The sequence below is a fragment of the Festucalex cinctus genome, chromosome 5, assembly GCF_051991245.1.
Source record: "Festucalex cinctus isolate MCC-2025b chromosome 5, RoL_Fcin_1.0, whole genome shotgun sequence".
NCBI classification, from domain to species: Eukaryota; Metazoa; Chordata; class Actinopteri; order Syngnathiformes; family Syngnathidae; genus Festucalex; species Festucalex cinctus.
This window is the reverse complement of record NC_135415.1, coordinates 27,419,112-27,439,172: the sequence shown is the minus strand read 5'-3', so window position 1 is coordinate 27,439,172 and position 20,061 is coordinate 27,419,112. Positions and strand designations below refer to the sequence as shown.

Sequence of the window (20,061 nt, the reverse complement as noted above, 5' to 3'; positions counted from 1 at the left end):
AAAGTAGTTCACTCTGCCAATCAGTATTGTCCATAAAACTGACAATGTTAGCAATGCTGCATATACAGTGTAGTTTTCGTAAGAACATGCATCATATGGCAAAATAACAAAATCGCATTGTGATTAATTAGACCTATCTCGATGCGTCTTAGCAAAGTAAAGCGGAGACAGATTAGAGGCTGCAATGCGCAGTGTGTTTCAAAATACGTATAAGCAATTATATATGTAATTTAAACCGTTTAAAAGGCTTTCATCATTGTGTGATCGAATGCATCACTGACGTCGTCTTTCACGTCTACTTGGTGCTCTTGAACGAGCAGAATGACTGTGGGCGGAGCTTTACACTGTTTCCTTCCGCATCAAAAAAATGCTCACGCTCAGGTGTCATTCTGTTTCCCCCCAGTAATAACCGTAACGTAGAGTGAATGGGGGTCGCCGCCGCCGTAATGTGAATTACTTTCCGAACAAATGTTATTGTTACCAGGGTTTAAGCGGAGGCACTCCATTAATTACGTCGATAGGCTACTGTAAATGTTTTTTTTTCACCTGACCAAACTACCACGACTTGACATTGAGAGTGCACTTTCTGTGAAAGGTTAACGCAGCGTAGTTTTGTTTTTGTTTCATCACACTCCCGGTAAGCCTTTTCGGACTTTATTTATAGCAAGAATGCAGTGCTACGAGACTTACTACCAGAGGCGCTGATAGCAGCAGAAAGACTGCACTTGCTGCCTGCTGTAAGATAACTAACGTTTGCTCAAAATAGTGATGGCACTTGGGTCAGAACTGTCTGTGCCCCCTGAATGACTTCCTTCGTGTCAATTATGTGTTTGTGTCAGTTTATTGCGGAATTATTTTGTTACTGCCCAATATAAACCGAACTGACAGAATATAGGATATAGACATCAGTGAGAGATAAGAGATGTAGGCCTATTTTGGTCCATAATCCTCAAGTATTACTGCACGCTTTTCTTTTAGATCCTGACAAAGAAATAAGCATGGGTATTAAAATAAACGTGAGCTGTACTATTTTATACGTTTTACTGGACCTCATTATTGCCACAGTCCTATATGCACATGGGTCACATTTAAACATATTTGTTGAGGAAGGCTTGAACTTTAGCATACTGCAGTCAACTTTGGACATTTGGGGTACTGCACTACTTCGGGCTTCTCTCCTTCTGGGTGCCTCTATCGGAGTGCTATGGAACAGAGAGGATGGCCCACAAAGGGTGACCAAACTCACCACCCTCATCCTTTTAGTCTGCCAGACCATTATAACGTATACTCTGGCCAAGCTGCTGATGCTGAGTGAACTTGAGTCGCTATCTCATCGCCCCTGGTCTTTGAGTCTGATTTGCTGGACCTGTTTCTCCTCGCTGGCAGTTCTGGTGCTGTGGTGGGTTCTAGGAAAGGAAGATAGTAACAGCCATAAACCGAAACATTGTGAGGACACGGAGCAGTTGCTTCAGCCAGATGGGGAAGAGGATGAGGAGAAGGGGGTGTGCAGTGAGAGGAAGAACAATTGTGAAAAGACAGAAAAAGCAAAGACCACCACAGGAGCTACACTGGGACGTCTGCTGAGGTACACAAAAAAAGATGGAGGACTCTTAACTGTAGCTGTCATCTTCCTCATCATCTCTGCTGTTTGTGAGTATCGACTTGGATTACTAATCAAGTGGTTCCTGTTTTTTTAAACTAACATACCGCTGGATGACACATTCAAAACTATTTTACAATTCTGAATACTGTAGGCGAGCTTGTTTACATGCCACTTGAGTAGAAGTACCTGGGGTGAAAGCCAAACTGGCAGGGTTTTTTCTGGACCGGCATTTCCCATCTCTGATATTAGTATAGCTTCTACTATGACTCTCTCTTTTTTTCACCCGCAGGTGAAGCCTTCATACCTTACTACTATGGTAAGGCAATAGATAGCATTGTGGTTCATCACAGCATGGAATACTTTGCTAAACCTGCCATCACACTGACAGTTTTGGCCTTAACCAGGTAAGCATTCAGTTATCCTTTTGTTGGGGCGTAGTGAAAGATCCATTATTTTTATGCATTTTTATTTTTTTTTTAAACATAACACAACATCACTCTTGTGGGAGGTTAAAATGACAACTAAGATATTTCCTAATAAGTTTCGTTGTCTGGAGAATCATAAACAGCATAAGGAATTTCCACAAAACGAGCATGGAAAAGCATTATTATTTTGTTGTGGATCATTAATCTAAAACATTGTTACTTCATCTTAACAGAATTAAGCATCAATTTATCTGACTGTTATGTGCAGAACGGGGGAATCATGCTTCAGCACAAGTTTGGAGCTGATTTAAATTAAACCTGTGTTCATATCATTCCAGTTGTATATTAATCTGTCGTATTGGTTATTTAGTAACATTTTTAGTCAGTAAAACATCCAATGATTGCAGGTATACCTGGTCTTAGAAATCACAATGTGGAGTACATCCATTTTTAAATAACTCCTCACCCACTTTTCCCCCCATTCAGTTCGATTGCAGTTGGTGTGCGTGGAGGAGTGTTCACGCTCACATTTGCACGATTGAATCTCCGGTTCAGGAACCACCTCTTTAGAACTTTGATGAAACAGGATATTGGCTTTTTTGATGAGAACCACACGGGTAAGTTCATTCGTCATAACATCAGTCCTTCGGTGAAGCACTTTAATATTTTCATTGATTTATCACTCTTCAGGTGACATCACTTCACGCCTGTCAGCTGACACCACCCAAGTGAGTGACCTGATCTCCCAGAACATAAACGTGTTCTTGAGGAGCACCATCAAGGCTGTTGGCTTTCTCATTTTCATGTTTGGGATGTCCTGGAAGCTAACGTTAGTGAACATGATGGGACTTCCTTTTATTGCCCTTCTTTCTGAGTATTACGGCAATTACTACAAGGTAATGTAGTATTGACTGTTTTCTTTTTCTTACTTTTTATTATTGGAAGTTAGCTACTATTATTTATGTATTTATTTTTTAGAAATTAACTAAAGAGGTGCAAACAACTCTTGCAAAGGCTAACAAAGTTGCGGAAGAAACCATTTCCGCCATGAAGACAGTACGGAGCTTTGCTAACGAGCATCGAGAGGCTGACTCCTACTACGACAAGCTTCTTGTCATGTACCATCTCAACAAGAAACAAGCCCTGGCGTATGCTTGCTATATGTGGTCCAGTTGTGTAGGTATCAGATGATGCATCGCTAATGAAACGATTGCATTGGTCACAGAGCAGGTTTTTATCTAGTCTTTCTGTTTTCTAGATCTCAGAGCTTGCTCTAGAGGTGACAATCCTCGCCTATGGTGGCCACCTCGTGGTTACCGGTCAGATGGAAAGCAGCCAATTGCTATCATTTTTCATATACATGCTTGAAATGGGGGAATGTTTGGCGGTATTTCATCTCAATTTCTTTTTCTCTTACCGTGTTTGGTTGGAGTGACTCATTCTGTTACTAAATTCATGTGGGCTTCATCTTGCAGAACATTGCGTCCGTTTACTCAGGGCTTATGCAGGGCGTCGGAGCTGCGGAAAAGGTTTTTGAGTACTTGGATAGAAAACCTGATCACCCAGCAGATGGTACAGAGACTCTGGAGACATTCACTGGTCTGGTGGAGTTTCAAGATATCAAATTTGCCTACCCGACTCGGCCAGAAATTGAAATCCTTCAGGTTATATATGTATACACTATATGTATATGTAACTAGACTAAGTGCAATTTCTGGAGAAATTGCGTGGGAATGCTGAATGCTAAGATTTGAACGCATGTGGGATGCTTATGAAGTAAATTGAGAGATAAATTATGAAATTATAACCTCCTGGTGCCACCAAGCAGTATCAGACACCTGGTATTGATAAGTTATACGTATGGAAGCGGGCGTGGAAAGACTTGGACTTAGACTTGACTTTATTGATCCCTTTGGGATGGCTTCCTCTGGGAAATTTACATGTCCAGCAGCAATAAGAACAGATAATAAAATAAAAAAGAATTCAATCAATCAATAAATAAGGTTATTACACCAGATATTGAATTAATAATAATAATAATGTCTATCCCATTGAGAATGAATGGTGAAAAGTTGATATTTAACATTAAATTGTGCGAATACTCTAAGTAATTTGGAATCAGGTAATAAATACCCAAGATGGCGTGAATTTTTGAAGCAATTTGAAATTTGAACGATGTAAATTGGAAGTATTATGTGGGAGTTTTTACACGGCAAAAAAGTGTGGAGAATAAAAATCACAATAACAATGTGGGAATGCTTCAGCATTCCCACAATTATAGCCTACAAGTGAAACATTCTATGCAACTACAAGTTGGTTTAATTATGATTGGTGTAATGCAGGGAGTGTCATTCACTCTAAAGCCTGGTGAAGTGACCGCCCTGGTGGGACCTTCAGGCAGTGGAAAGAGCTCATGTGTCAACCTCCTGGAAAACTTCTATGTTCCCCAGCAGGGTCAAGTCCTGTTGGATGGAAAGCCTGTTCACACCTTCCAGCACGGAGACCTCCATTCTCAGGTCAGTCCACGTCAGACCATCGGGAAAGAAAATCCATCATTCTGCTGTGACATTTAGCAAATGTGCTGTACGTCATTCATTATTGCTGCTTTATAAATAAAGATGAGTTGAGTTGATGACCTGTTTTAATGATATGCTGCATGACTTGAATAAGCGCCCTTACATTTGGAGTAATGACAGTCATTGTGCAGGTGGCGCTTGTGGGTCAAGAGCCAGTGCTTTTTGCCCGAACGATTGAGGAGAACATCACTTATGGCCTGACTGATGTCCCCATGGAGGCTGTCATACAGGCAGCCACAAAAGCGAATGCTCATGATTTCATCATCGACCTGCCCCAAGGCTATCAAACAAGTTAATATTGCACATCCTCATTTCTGTCTTTGAAATCGAGTTTCAATGAATAGCTGTATTATTGTGAAGTGTTGTGCGAGTTTCCCCTCAAATGGAGTCAAATTTGTACAAACTGTTTTTGTTTGCATCCTATTGTTTGCCAGGTGTTGGAGAGAAAGGTGCACAGTTGTCAGGTGGGCAAAAACAAAGGGTGGCCATTGCAAGAGCACTTGTCCGACACCCTCGTGTTCTTATCCTGGACGAGGCCACCAGTGCCTTAGATGCAGAGAGTGAACACATTGTGAGTAACATTGCTTTTCCCAACTGACAATTGGACTTTTTGTTTTGTTTTTGCAGTACTTATTCAAATAAGTACCAATACCTTGAAATAAGGCCGGGTATCAGCCCGACACTGATACTTGGTATCAGTACGCGCCCATCCTGGTAACATTAATTGATAATTCTAGCAGGGTGTTTTTCCACCCCTAACAGAGCTAAATGATAGAAAAAAAGAGAAACTTTGAATAACCTCCACTAATGGTTACATGCACCCACCGCTTCAATGTGTCTTGTGCAGTTGTTGTTTAACTCATTCGTGCCACCATATGAAAAAAAAATGTTGTTAATCTGTACCCTCAGTTTACTAATCCAAAAAAAAGTGATCCAATTGATCTTTTCTTTCATCATTATGCTTCCTACAGGTTCAGCAAGCTCTAAACAACATCATGAGCGAGCACACGGTGTTGGTGGTTGCACACCGGCTCAGTACTGTGGAGAGAGCAGACAGCATCATAGTAATCGATAAGGGCCGTGTGGCCGAACAGGGATCTCATGGTCAGCTGATGGCCAGTGGGGGGCTGTACTACAAACTGGTGCAGCGGCAGGTTCTGGGCATAGAGACTGGGGATGAAGTAATAAATCTTTCAGTAAATTCCTTCTGGAAGCCTGATGAAGAACAGCAGCATGACAGACAAAGAAGCAGTGCCAGTGATGAAGAGTACAATCCCCGCTATTGAGAATAAACTGTGTGCAAATGTTTCCTGTTGTTTGGTTATTGAATCTCTCACCAAATATATTCTATATATTTCTAACAATACTTCTGATGACCGCTTCAGTTTGTGGTGGGCAATAAAATATATAAATAGTGCAGTGGAGAACTATTTGCCACATCCCAATTTCTCACACCATATAATAATCATATCTCAAAAAGACATTCATACAAAATTCATTTTCTAAATGAAAATTATATTCACGAAGGGAGTACAAAAAAAACAAATTTATGCAGCCCTATGTGAGAAAATAATGAATATATATATATATATATATATATATATATATATATATATATATATATATATATATATATATATAGGTGATAAAAACTAACCTAGTAAGACTTTTATATCACATTCATACCTTTTTTTTTTTTTTTATTAAACAATAGATTTTCATTTTGTCTTCATCAAGTATGCACTTCATTAGAAAGAAATGCAGCTTTTAGTGCCTTTGATAAATGCATTCATTTGATCACCATCTTGTCATTTAGGTGACCAGTATGTTATGCCAGATAGGATTAGATTTATGTGCCGTGGGAAATTATCTAATTCACTTAATTGGTCAAAATCTTGTATTTATTACAAATAATGTGTAGACCGAGTTGACCATTTACCAATTTCAGATATGTATAGTGACAGGCGAACAATTAAATGCTCTTCCTTTAGATGGTAGAAAATTAACCGGTGTATCCACTTTTTGTGACATTTTTGTTCAGTGGTGTGCCCCCCCGCCCCCACGTAAATGCGCGCTTTGGTCTGGGAAAGACGGAACTACAACATTTCATTTATTTCCGACGGGCCCTGAAGGCAACATTGGGCCTATCGCAATCTACTTCCTGTAGGAGAAGCTCAGTCAGCTGTCACAAACAGAGGCGAGAAGAGGGACCGTAGCCGAGGAGAAATACACGACGACAGCGAAAATGTCGAGTTTTTCCAACAAGTTCAGCGAGTACACGTTGACTCAGCTCAACGAAATTCTAGAGGACGACGAAAAACTGACAAAAATGATTCAAGAGATGGACGAGGTATGTCAAGCTTTAGCTAATGTAGTCAGTTGCTAGCTTACTGGCTCACTCGGTTACCGTTTCCTGGCTGAATCCTTTGTTTTGTTTTGTTTTCCCCACAAAACGCCCATCGACATTGCATGGGTTTTCATCATTTCATCGTAAATATTACATATATACATTACTACATTTAAAGTAGTTGTACATGACGTACACATTTTGACAAACAAACACGGGCAAGGATTGTTTCGAGTCTGATTGTTATCATATTCAATTTGCCACATCGCTTCAGGGGAGAGAATAAAAATTTTACATAATGAATCTTTTGGAATATGAGTGAGACCCTTTAAAGTAAAGAAGCGCTGTCATGGTGAGTCACGCGAAAACATGCCAAGAAGTTTCCTAGGTACGACACTTTCGGAGACGTATGGTCCTGCCAGACAGCAACTCGGAAACCTGCTAATTATTGGCTAACTCGTGAGTATGCTTTCACGGTTATCTAATCTGACAGGCATTAAACCGGCCGGCTTTTCGTATTTTCCGAGAACAATATTTCCAGTGAACTGAAACTAGCGATCATTTTGAGGACTTCATAGGCTACATATTCATCTCATGAGCGAAGTTAAATAATTACAAAGATTAACGTGATATAGACAAACGGATTTCTTACTATACGGTTTTATTTAGATTCTGCTAAAACTAATTCATGATGACGTATGTGTGTGCGTGGTTGATGTTCTTGCAACGTCAACGAATGATGACTTCACCTATGCTGTCAGTCGAAAGTTAGAGGATTCAAGTGCGCTAGCACCACTACGTTTAACATTTCTGAAGTTGGAAGATTACTGGGTTACAAGTTGTGAGTCCGTTTTTCTGTTTCTAGATCCCACACCCTGGCTTGTCAGTCTCCATGGTTTCCTCTTTCCATAAGCTACACAGTGGGAGGGGTGTATTTACTTCAACAATAATACAGTTGTTGACTTTAGTCATGAGAAGAGAAGCAACCAAAGTTAAGACATGCATAGGTGCTGTCTGGGTAGTTTGCTCTAAAAGACACCAAATGGAAACAAAGGAAGTGAGTGTTACGGTTCATTAACTGAAACTTAAGCATTCACCAAAGTGTCTCGACTTCAGAAGAACATTGACCCACTATGTAAACACATGTGAAGTTGCTCTTTCTTTGTATAACGATAAAAGCACTAATAGTATAATTTCTAGCAATTACTAAAATATAAATCATGTAGTATTGTTATTGAATCACTTGTTGTGGAGCTTTTAGGACTTGTTTGCGTTTTCATACCCAAGCCCTACCTCTTCTACTTTTTTATTTGCAGTAAGATCCATATAGTAGACTGTTGACTTGGCGTTGTTGAATAATCAGAACTGAGATCAACTACAGTCAGTCCCTCTGATATCTGGAATGTTCATATTTTTGAAAACGATGTTTCTCAACTTAACTCACAGCTCAATTTTATGTAGTTTCCCCCCACAAAAATACCTAATAATAATAATAACAATAATACAATTACGATAAATGACCAAACAAAATCTTCAAAATACACCATAAATCCCTTCTTATTTGCATTTAATTTGATTCCCTCTTGCTGCACATGTTGTTTGAAGCTGTTAATAGATGAAAAAGAACAAGGGAGTGTCCTTTGAAGGGTGAGGTCATCAAGATAATAGCTGTCACGATTAGAACGTGTGTGATGTCACTCATGGTTGCTAACTTGCTACAAGTTAAGATTAAATGTAAAGTAAAACACGTATAGAAAGAATGCTTAATTTCTTCAGTCCCATTTAGTCATCTCTCTCTCACTTCACTTTATTTTTAAGTGCCCACTCTTATTCCTGTCCAAATTTTTCGCAGCTCCTCCAAGCCATTGCATCGTAGAGTGTCCAACAACACTGACATTTTTTGCTGAACAAAAATGGCGCTGTTGCATAAATGCTGCCTTGTAAAGCCCAAAACAACGAGTGTCCTGTGGCCGTGCCATCAAATGGCAACAAATAGACATACTCCTCAACAAAAATGGTGTTGTTTCCCGAAGTATATTATATCAATGGAAAAAGTATGTTCCAGCTGGTTAATCTGTCGCCATCTTTGAACTTTTTTTTTTTTCTTTTTAACTCTAGAGACAAATGTTATTTAGGGACTTTTTAACATTCTTAACTCTCATGCAAGACATGCATTCCATTACTTCATTGTTAGTGCGTACTTGTTTATATTGTACTGAGCAGCCAGGACAGAGATATGTGTATCCCTTTTTTTGTTGGCAGGTTGTGATGCTATTTAGAGATTTGCATTTTTAGCTAGCCATGACAGAAGAGCAAACTGGCTGATGTAAAGAAAGACAGACTGGTTACTTAAGCACAAGACAATGGTATTTCATATATTTAGCTACCGGTCGGTACTTGTCCAGTATAACATGTTTTCTTGTGTTCAGTGTAAAGGCATGCATGAGTCACTCTTATGTATTCTATTGTTTGTAACATTGAGATACTTGTTCAACTTCCGTCATCCTCACATTATGCTTCCTACATTTGCACATTTAGCCAGTTTGTTAAATGCATTTAGTCATGTGAGATGCTTTTTTTACTTTTTTTTTTCTTTTTTCTTTTTTTTAACAGTTGTTCAGAAAATTAATCAAGGTTATTTGTTATGACCACAATTAGTGGTTTCATGTCAATATGAACATGTATTTTTTAAACTACCAGTCTTGAGTTTTAAATATGTTGTTTTCTGATTAAAGTAATATTTAAAGTGTTATTTCATAGTTGTTTTTGACATGAGATTGTCATATTGTAGAATTTTCACAAAGATTAACATGCATGATACTTATTTATTCCTCATCATTGGTAACATTTATTGCTCATCAGTGGTAAAATTGTTAAAACAAAATTGGTAAAACCCATTTTCTCACAAGGGTATTCTTTATGAACTTTTAGCTAATTTGCAGGCTTTTTAAAAAAATTGTTTTTTTAAACTAGATTATGTTAAGATACAGTACTGACTAGTGACATTCTTTTGTTGCAGATGCAGGAAGTCCAGCAAAGCAAAGAGACAACACTTGTAAACAACAGAACCCTGGCAGAGGAAAACCTTGCTCTTCAACCTGGATTGGAGCTCAAGAAAGAGACTCTCACCAAGAGATACGGCTGCCTTCAAGAAAGCTTTGAAGCCCATCAGCTGCTCAAGTCCACTCTAGGTATAAAGGCAATTTATTGTGTGTCATCACACAGTCCAACACTGATTGATCAGTTAAATTGTCACACAAGTTTGTCATTTCCATACATAGATTTTTCAGATCATTACTAAATGCATGCATGCACAAATTTGTGATTCATCAATATATTTGTGCAATGCATGTATGTAAAAAGAATCATTCTATCTACCTACAATATCATCACTTTTCAAGAGTCCAAAAAAAGACATTTGCAAGGTCTTTGACTGAACATAGTCAGAGATGGCAAGCAATTCTCAAAACTTGAGATTGGCCAATAATTGTAAAAATAGCACACACGTATGGAGTCACAGGAGTGCCACAATTAATAGGAAAGACAAACAATATGTTGTATGTTGTCGATAAAGCATATATAAGAGCATTTGATTTAACATTTATATCAAATTGGGTATTTGATTTGATGGAGTATGACATGATGTTAATTTCATTACTGTCAACCTGAGTACACTAATGAGTGATGAGTGGTGGTGAATCCGAGCTCTCATACTTACACATTCATCGACATATTGTGACGATGAGGTCTATATCATTCGTCAATTTTTTGAATGGATTTGAAATTCAATTTAACATTTATTCCCATGTTGGTTGTAGAGTTATTCATTTGACAAATATGTGCTGGAAAACCTGTTTTTCCAGTTTGGGTACTTCCCTGTCAAGGCTGAATAACTTTACCATAAATTGTTGCTTCATAAGGGGCTGAATAGTCAATTTGTTTTATTTTAGATGAAGAAGGCTGCAAACTGAGTTGATTCTGTGATGCAGACTCATAAATATCCAATAAGCTGTAATATTACTGGCACACCTTCACTGCTTTCTTCTAGCGCGTGAACATAATGTGTTTATACTTCTGGCTGTGTTGATGCAGTGGTTGCCTAGCTACCATCTCAAAATAGCTCTCCAGACATTTACTACTCCTTTATGCTGGCAGAAGTTTGACTTTTTCACCTGCAATTGAGATGACATATGTTCAGTTGTCTTTATGAACTGTATATGTTTGATAGGGTTTTTTTTTTTCGGTGTCAAATTCAGTGGTGAACATGTTTTGTTCAGTGGGATTTTTGGCAAGTTCAAAATTGTTCCAATGATAAATTGAATGAGCTGAATATTTTATAATGAATGTCCCATGGGAAATGAATGGGGAAGTATTACTTAAAAATGTTGAATTTTGGGAAAACAATGAATTTTTGTAATGGGAATAATAATACTATTATAGACAACAGTAACCTGCAAGGCGTGAATTTTTGCAATATGTTGAAATTGGAATGAGTGAATCGAGTAAATTAGGTGTAAGTAACTGCATGTCAAAACTACTGGCAGGTGAATGAAAAATAGGAGTAACAGCTGAGCTATAGTGTCACGCATGTATTTTTGGATCTCAAAAACACGTGAAAATCATTAATTTTATTTTGTGAATATTTTTTTGACAAATTTCTCCCCATATCTATACTGGAGCCAGATTTTATTTAGCGCAGCCACTTAACAAAGTAAAATTGAGTGCCATTTTTTTAGAGCCTATGTGCAGCACTGCTTCTCAATTATTTTCGGTTACACCCCGTACATGCTAGAACAGGTAAGAAGAAAGAAAGAAAGAAAAAAAGAAAAACTGATCCACTAATTGGGTCAATTAGGCAAAATGAGGTTTCCTCCGCCTTCAAAAAAATGCTATTACTAGTTTCTTTTTCCCAGTATTTTATTCATAGGTGTTCAGCAGCCTCTTCTGTCATCAGAAAGACTCTTTTGTCAAATGTCGGTTACTCAATGTCCCCCCCCAACCCCTTACTTGCATGGTCGAGCCATCCTGATTATGGATTTGCGGTTGAGCAGCTGGTGGAGGACATTGATGCTCAAAGCAATCACAAAATTTTTTTGACTGAGATAAAAGACTCAAAAGGCATTCTATGTATTTGCTTAAATATAGTACGTACAACTATTTGTAGGCTCCACCTTATCTTTAAGTGGTAGTGTGGCCTCCTGGTGGATTGCCTTCTCCTGTCCGTTATGCTTTGGGTGTCGAAGCAATGCCTGTCCACTGCCACCAGCCCACAAGTCTGTTGCCTCTCAGGATGTTGTAGCACAGTGGGCCATTGTACTACCAAAGCCTGTGTGAAACAGAAGCAGTGGCCGGAGAGAATGGTGGATGATGGGACCAGGCATATTTGCCTCTTTTCCACTGCACTATACTGGCTTTTTAGTTCAAAATGATGGTGTCAATAATTTCATTGTAGTCCCCGAAACAGGACATCCTGGGTTTGAATTTGAGCCCAACTGATGGATTTTTTTTTTCATGCAGATTCTGTTGCATGGTGGTATAAAATTCCATTAGATGATATAATCGGCTGATTATTTAAAAATATATTTTGGTTCTTGTATGCTTACAACAATAACATGATTTGCAGGCAGAATGTTTAACTCTATTATACTTTGTCCTTTAGTATTCTCACGCAAAACTATTAAAACTTATTTCAAAATACGCAAACTTAAAGGCCCAGCTTTTTGTTAATCCTGCTTGTGGAAAAGTACTGTCTAAACAGTGTTTTCCTAGGCAAGCTGTACCTGGCCTACAAAAACATGGATCTTGTTGACACAAGAAATGATGCCTCATTCAACCTGGTATGGTGACATCATGGGCTCTATCTTAAGGGATGCCTATGAATGATGTCTGTGCTGTGGGAAAGTTGGGCCGTAACATAATATACACATTTTTCAATTGTATTGTTTGTGAGTAACATCTCCCAATGACTGTTTTTCTCCTTTCACTGGAATTCTTTTTCCAAGTCTTTTTCAGCTACTTGGCAATGTAGTATGAATGATCTGCATCCCATTCTCACTGTAACTGTTTTTATGTGAAATGATAAGAGTCTGATATACACTCTCAGTTATTAGAATGGATATTTTAGGGTAACCAATTCTAACCTATGCATGGACTTGGAAAGGCGGTGCTACACCCTATGAGGAATGAATGTGGAAAGGTGCAAATAGGAAAGGGCAGGATAGAACATGACGTGGCAGGACAGGGCAATGAGTAGTCAGCCAAGTATGAGGAGTGTCTTTGCACTCCCAATATACCTGAATTAATTTGAGTGCAGATGAGAGGACAGTAAAGGAAGTCTGTAAAATAATTAGAATGACCCCCAACAAAGGCACTAAATCTTAGGTTTGTCTAGGGAGACATGAATAATGAACAATGTTGCCACAGTTACCTTGAAAAAGTAACTTGGTTACTGATTAGTTGATTTTGTCACAATACTTAACAATTGAATGTGATCATTTTCTATATACCCAATATTGTACAAAATGTCTTTGGCCTTCAATAAGGTTTGATGATTATTATTTAAGCCTTCAAGCAGTATAAAATTTCAATGAATATTTAACGTTTGACATCCCAGCCACTCATGCTGGGAAAACTTGGGAGAGGACAGAGGAGGATCGACACCCAGTAATTCGATCGCGCGTTGTGACATAAGTCAGACGGATTTTTGGGGTGGTGACTCAAATAGAGAAGCGAATTGGCCATTAAAAACAAATGCTGAACCAGAATTTTTGGATTCAAGTTAGAACGGGTCGTATTGTCGTATGGTTTGTCACAAGAATGTTTGGGAGGCAACACTCACATCTCGTTGTTGTTGCAAAACTGCATTTGCAGCAGAGAGCTGTCTATGGGAAATCTGAACTTTTCGCATTTGGTTTTAAATGTCTTTAGTAAACAACAAAGGAATTGACCTTCCTTTTTATTTTATTTTAGTTTATTTTTAGGAGAGCTGTTTTATTCATTCAGCCGCCTTTACGAGTCAACATATCATCTTTGCGCTACTTTTTTGTGTGTATGTGTGTGGGAATTGACCTTCTTGCTCCAATACTTCGGAGGGGCTTATGTACTGCCTGCTTTCTGATAGTTAGGCTGCTGTTAAGGCAATGGAATGTAATGCTGTCACATCAGACGGCTTTGTATTGCATCGAAAACGTTAATGAACTGGGTTAGAGGGACAATCTTCTCTTTCAGTCATCGCCGGGGAATCGAGGGCAGTGAGGAGGCTGATAAACTTGTATAATTTTGCAAAACGGGGATCAGAGCTCCTCATTGAGGGATCAGAACACTTCATTCCGATCCTGTATGCTATCTGTGTCTATGGTTTGCAGGAGTGGAGCATAAAAAGCTGGCATTCAATCTGGGGAAAAACACAACTGATTGGAAAAGAACAAAGTTAAATGTTGGTTGGCCATCGATTCAGCTGTACAACTGCATCCAGTTTGAGTAGAAATTAACTGCATCTAATGGTAAAAGTCCTTACAGGACATTGCAATATCCAGAAACGCAAACGCACCAGAGGCCGGACTACATCCACAACATGCCCAAAATGTGCTATCGAAGCTGAAACATTTCCCAACCACAATGTGCAAGTGTGTACTTAGAAATAATACAATTAAGTCAGTTGTTGAGAAAATGAATAGTAAAACCAGAGGGGGGCTTTCCGTCAATATTGACGGCAGGTGCGTCAAACAGTCAATGACGGACGCCCATTTTGTTGACGATTGATGAGAAACCTGGAAAAATTGACGAACTAAGCATTGTCATTCATCAATGTAGTCATCAATCCGTCAACGGATGCCCCATTTTGCTGATGACAGAAACATTGACGGCCGCCCATTTTGCTGAACAATAAGGAATGATGGATTGATGATTACAGTGCAGTTCGACTTGAAATATTGACTCATTGCCGAATGACTGACGCTCAAAATTCATTGACACGCCCACCTTTGACTTAAACTCTGGGCACGCACCACTGCCTTCATAAAAATATGTAGTGCACCATGCATCAGTGAATGGGGGCGATCCGGGAGACTGGCTCATAATATCCTTTATGAGCAAACAGTACAAGTTAAGTTTTTTGTATGGTACATAAGGTAAAAAAAATAAAATGATAAATGATAGGCACTATTATTTATTTTAAGGTTGTTTTGGGCTCCTGGTCTATTGTATTGTGTATTGTCATTTGCTGATTTCCAGCAAACTGTGATTTTTGTGCATGTATTTACGCACAAACTTCACAAGCCACTTTCCACTTGATTTGCTCCCCCAGCCAATTTTGATGCAAGGCACCATAGTGAAGTTAATTAAGTGGAATAGGAGAGGAGAGTACATTTAGTTACAGCTTAATAAATACTTATTAAAATGTGAATATGAATCTGGTTTGAAGGAAAGTGCATTGGAAGTTGTTCTTGAACATGAGTAGTGGAGATGGTTTGATTATTGTTTTAATTATTGCCGTCGTATGGACTATGGTCGTATTGATAGTAAGCCTTGTCACTTAATGACTTGGTTAGTTATTAAAGACAAGTTGAAGATTCCCTCCCTTTATTGAGATAAGGCACATTTGAGGTTAAAAATAAATAAATGATTGATAAAATACTGCAGCACGCACAAAAATGTCACAAAAATATATTGTATTAAAATGTGATCATAATTGTATATTCTCTTTGGTGTCCAAACTGCATCTGTTGAGTTGGGCTCTTATACTCCGTTGTAAAAATGGTAACAGGTGGATACACAGGTTGCTCTAATGGTCTGTTTTGTCCATAATCATGTGTTTGTTGAATAAAGAGCTAAACAAAGAGATTATTCTCTGTAAATAAAAGTGTACAGACTAAATAAGTTAAATTAGATTGTTTTCTCTGACACTCCTCTGGGCGGATTCATGCCAAGGGCACGAAAGCATCACTGGGGTCTGTGTTCTAGCCACATCCAAAAAACCTGGACAACTGAAATGGTGAAAGAGTTTAACGCTATATCCCAGCAGATAAACTGTTCAGTCTTTGCTAGTTTTCAGTGCTTAGATTTACCTGAATACTAGACCTGCCTGATGACTCGGCCCTTTGGTCTTGATCCGACCAAAGTACTTGCTGGTGTTGACTTTCAGGCTTGCCTAGGAGCTCAAACATAACAGATACCTTCCTTCGAGATGAATAGGTAACATGATCGTTCAGTTTACTCAGTGGAACAAGTTCTGGGCAAACAGAAAGTAATTGTGGTTGTTGGGATGTGCTGGTCACAGGGCCGGGAGTGGCACATTTTGCATAAATAGCCTCAGTCCCTGTGTGACAAGCATGTGTTTTCATACCCAAATGTATTCAGGCGAAGGCTTGATTTGACAAGTAAATTATATTTCAGAAAATGTTTATACAGCAGTTAAATTAACCCATTGGTTCATGTTGCAGTCTTTCTTGTTGAAAAAATGTCACACTTGACATCACTTTTCACATCTTTTGGATCTGCTGGCATTCATTTTCATTTTTTGAACTAATAGTAATGTCATTGTGTCTTACCGTTCTTTTTGTTTCAGACCACAAATTGGGAAACACATCGTTGGACATACTTTTGGCTCTACTGCAGGCAGAGGGAGCCAAAATAGAGGAGGAAACTGAGGTAATTCCATTGCCGTCTTCATAAATGTGTTGCTTCATTCACAGTTACCTGCGAGTAATTCCTCTGCCTGATATTCTCATGTAGAAATTATTTCATGCTAAAGCTGCTGAATGCAGGAAATTCAATTTTGAATCGTTGCTGCCACCTGTGGTGTTAAAAAAAACAAAAACAAAACAAAGACAGAGGGTGGGAAATGCACACCGAAATCCAGTCTGAAAACTATTGGCCAGAGCCTTGTAGGAGTACCCATTGTGAACCGCTAAAGGATTCATCTGGTAATTAGAAGATGTTTCAGTTATAAATGGTCAAATAAAAAGGCTTTATATATTTGGAGGCAAATTGTTACAAAGAGCATCTTTAAAATGGGGATGACAACTACCATTTTAGTCAGTTGTATTGTTTTATCATGCTGTCCTGACATTATAAGCAGTCGTAGCGGTAGACACTTGGTATAATTATCTTTAGTAAACCAAATTTAAAACTGTTTCTGATTTGTTTGTTTTTTAATAGTTAAAATAATGCTGAATGACTGATAATGCATACACGTTATTGTATTAAAAAAAATACTCCAGACATGATCTATGCAGAAATCTTTGTTTGATTATACATGTTGCACTTGTATTCACTATTTACAGAATATGGCAGATTCTTTCCTGGATGGTGACATGACCCTTGAAGCCTTCATTGATTCCTACCAGAACCAGAGGACGTTGGCACACTTGAGAAGGGTGAAGATTGAGAAGCTGCAGGAGATGGTGCTAAAGGGCCAGCAGCTTCCACAGGCATCGGTATCTACCTCCCGATCTCAGGATATGTCAGCTGGAGCCCGGCCCTCAACCTCCCACCTCAGTGAGGCAGCCAGTGACTCATCCCCTCAACTTCAACCCAGGAGGAAACCCCCACCTCCCCCATCCCAAACGGCCCCAATACTAAACCCAATTCCAACTGTTGCCCACTATGCAGTATCGCCATATCCGCCAATCCCTCCCAGAACGGGTCAACCCTACCCGCATGTTTCATCCGGCTATCCATTCTTAGCACAGTACCCACCTGCTTTGCCACAGAGAACCCCCTCTGGTGTGGCCCCACAGCCTGGCTTCATCATCCAGTGAATTAAAGCCATTGCCACTAAAGAGTTTACAGTGTGCCAAGGACACTCCACAACTGGAACTCTTGTGAACAATTTTCGGTGGCCCTTGCCATCTTTGATTTTGAACAATCCCCACACAGACAAGAACGCAGACCAGCACTGTATGCAATCAATGGTGACGTTCATCTGAAGTCGATCTTTAATCATGGGGATACGTGCGTACCTCTTATTCAATACACTCCCAACAACAAATGATGAGATCAGCCTGCTTCGCCATTTGGCCCCAATTCTCCACAGAGGAAGCGCCCAGTAGACTATAATGACATAAGCTGCAGCGTGTGGGCTGCTGAGCTTGTCATCTACTGGCACTTTGTCTCCATTTAGTGCCCTCAGTTTTGTCAACCCATTAGTTTTGGGTCTCTCCACACTCTCCTGGCCTGTTCCTTATTAAGCTTTGATGGAACTCTGGAGGAAGCTAGGTTTTACTTTGTCATTGTTTTCATGTCAAAGCATACTATTACTACTTAAATGTATGCAAGCAGAGACCATATTTACTGTTTGACAAAAATATCATTTCCCAGAATATATTCAGAGGGAAAGCATCTATGCTGTGATTTTTTTTTTCTATACACGTTCACAAATTCACATGGTACATAGAAAAACATTTATTTTCAGCATCATTTTATTGAGTAGTGCTTAATAGATTTATGTTTATGATAAATAATTTAGACTGATCAACAAATGTAACGGAAACTTTTATTTAGTGAATCAAAATGCAACGTGTCTCAGAAAGTCCAGATCTGACTTGTTCACTGGGGGCTGACTTTTGCAGTTGGTCAAATATCAGGGCAGATGTCAAAAGGGACTTGAGAAAGATGGGTGGCTGAACTGTTTTTGATGAATAATTTGGGCCTTTCGAGCAGAGTCTAACATGAAGGACTTGTATATTGCCATACAGTACAATTCGTTTGTGTGTCTTCTCTGGATTCATGTTGTAGTGCAGCACCATCTTTTGTCTTCAACTCCCTTGATTTGGTTTGGAGCTGCTTCCAACAAATTAGTTGATCTTAAACATTTAAGTTGATCACAAACATTTGTTTGTCTTATCTCACACTGAGCACCAAAGGCTTCACGCAGCACTGTGTTTGAAAGTTGTTTGTTTTTTGTGAATGCAGTCTTTGGTCAGACTGTCTGGCATGTGTTATATAATATGTGGATCAAAAACACATTTGCACACATGCAAAACAGATTTCTAAAAGAGGGACTTGCAGGAGTAGCCAATCTTTGAAACGAGTCTTTTTCTGATGTAACTCGAACATCACTTTTAACCCATACTGCTGTTGCTGTGCACTGTTGAAGAGCCACGAGTGCCTACACGTGTGGTGGCGTCGACCACGTCCTGCTGACTGCTCCGTTTCCTCTATTCTGCTCATGGACTTGGCCGGTTGAGAGATTTGAAAAGAGCAACTTGTGACTGTCAGGACTGTCAACGTCTGCTCTCACAAGAAGCAGAAGGCCAGACCATTGAGCAAGTGCCAGTGTGACATCCTCAGCAGGCTTTGTGCCGACTGGTGCTTGTGATCTCCCTCGTTCTTACCACATTGTACTGAGGTATGCCTGGCGTGACTAAATATTTTTGCATGTGCTGTTCTTTTGTCTTTTTTTTTTTTTTTTTTAACCCAATGTGTGGACTAACAGGGCTCTGAAATAATTGTCAGTTGTATTTACCCCTCAATATCAGAGTATAAGAATACAGAATTGGAAGCTAAAACTTGATTTAAAAAGCATTTCAAATTAAAATAGATTAATATTTTGTGCATGGCCTTTGTGCTTAGTCTGAAAACTCCTCTTAACAATTATTTTAGCTGCTCTTCAGCTGACCTGATACCCATAGCCATGGTTTTGTGTGGTTGGTGATATTTTCAGTGTACTGTTTAGGTGTTTACTTATTCTGAATGTTTAGGTGGAATTTTAGGCTATTTTCAAGTTCAATAAATCGCAAATTTTTGTATCAGTTGAAGTTTTTCTTCATTGGCACACGGTGATATTGACGGCACAGCCTTTCAGGTAGGTACTGTAACGATAGTTATTTTATACTGAACAAGATGGCCATCTAGTGTCTTGGATTGATAATGCATGAACCTGTCAGGACATGAACAATACAATTCTCCGTGTTCATCCTACTAGTGAATACCTGAAAGATGCTCGTCCAACTATTATTTTTAAGTGGGTGTATTGTGCTAATTTAAAACCGCTGCAAGTGCAAAAATTGCAAACATTTAATTCGATTTTAATTGAGAAAAAAAAACATTGTAAAATGGCAGCCAGTTGCTTTATTTGTATTTATTATTATTATTTTTTGCGAATACATT

At 38.9% G+C, this 20,061-nt stretch overlaps 2 protein-coding genes across 2 annotated transcripts; both read left to right on the top strand.

Annotated features, from left to right (window-relative positions):
• The first annotated feature begins 326 nt into the window (after window positions 1-326).
• On the top strand, window positions 327-5,912 carry abcb9 (ATP-binding cassette, sub-family B (MDR/TAP), member 9). The gene is made up of 11 exons (XM_077520924.1): window positions 327-1,650; window positions 1,893-2,007; window positions 2,515-2,645; window positions 2,719-2,924; window positions 3,007-3,204; window positions 3,287-3,415; window positions 3,504-3,692; window positions 4,371-4,544; window positions 4,736-4,895; window positions 5,039-5,175; window positions 5,576-5,912. The coding sequence occupies exons 1-11, from the start codon at window positions 999-1,001 to the stop codon at window positions 5,888-5,890; spliced, it is 2,406 nt and encodes an 801-aa protein (XP_077377050.1). The 5' UTR covers window positions 327-998; the 3' UTR covers window positions 5,891-5,912.
• Window positions 5,913-6,737: 825 nt separating this feature from the next.
• Window positions 6,738-19,703, top strand: vps37ba (VPS37B subunit of ESCRT-I a). The gene is made up of 4 exons (XM_077520933.1): window positions 6,738-6,954; window positions 9,971-10,142; window positions 16,517-16,599; window positions 17,235-19,703. The coding sequence occupies exons 1-4, from the start codon at window positions 6,850-6,852 to the stop codon at window positions 17,709-17,711; spliced, it is 837 nt and encodes a 278-aa protein (XP_077377059.1). The 5' UTR covers window positions 6,738-6,849; the 3' UTR covers window positions 17,712-19,703.
• The last annotated feature ends 358 nt before the right edge of the window (window positions 19,704-20,061 follow it).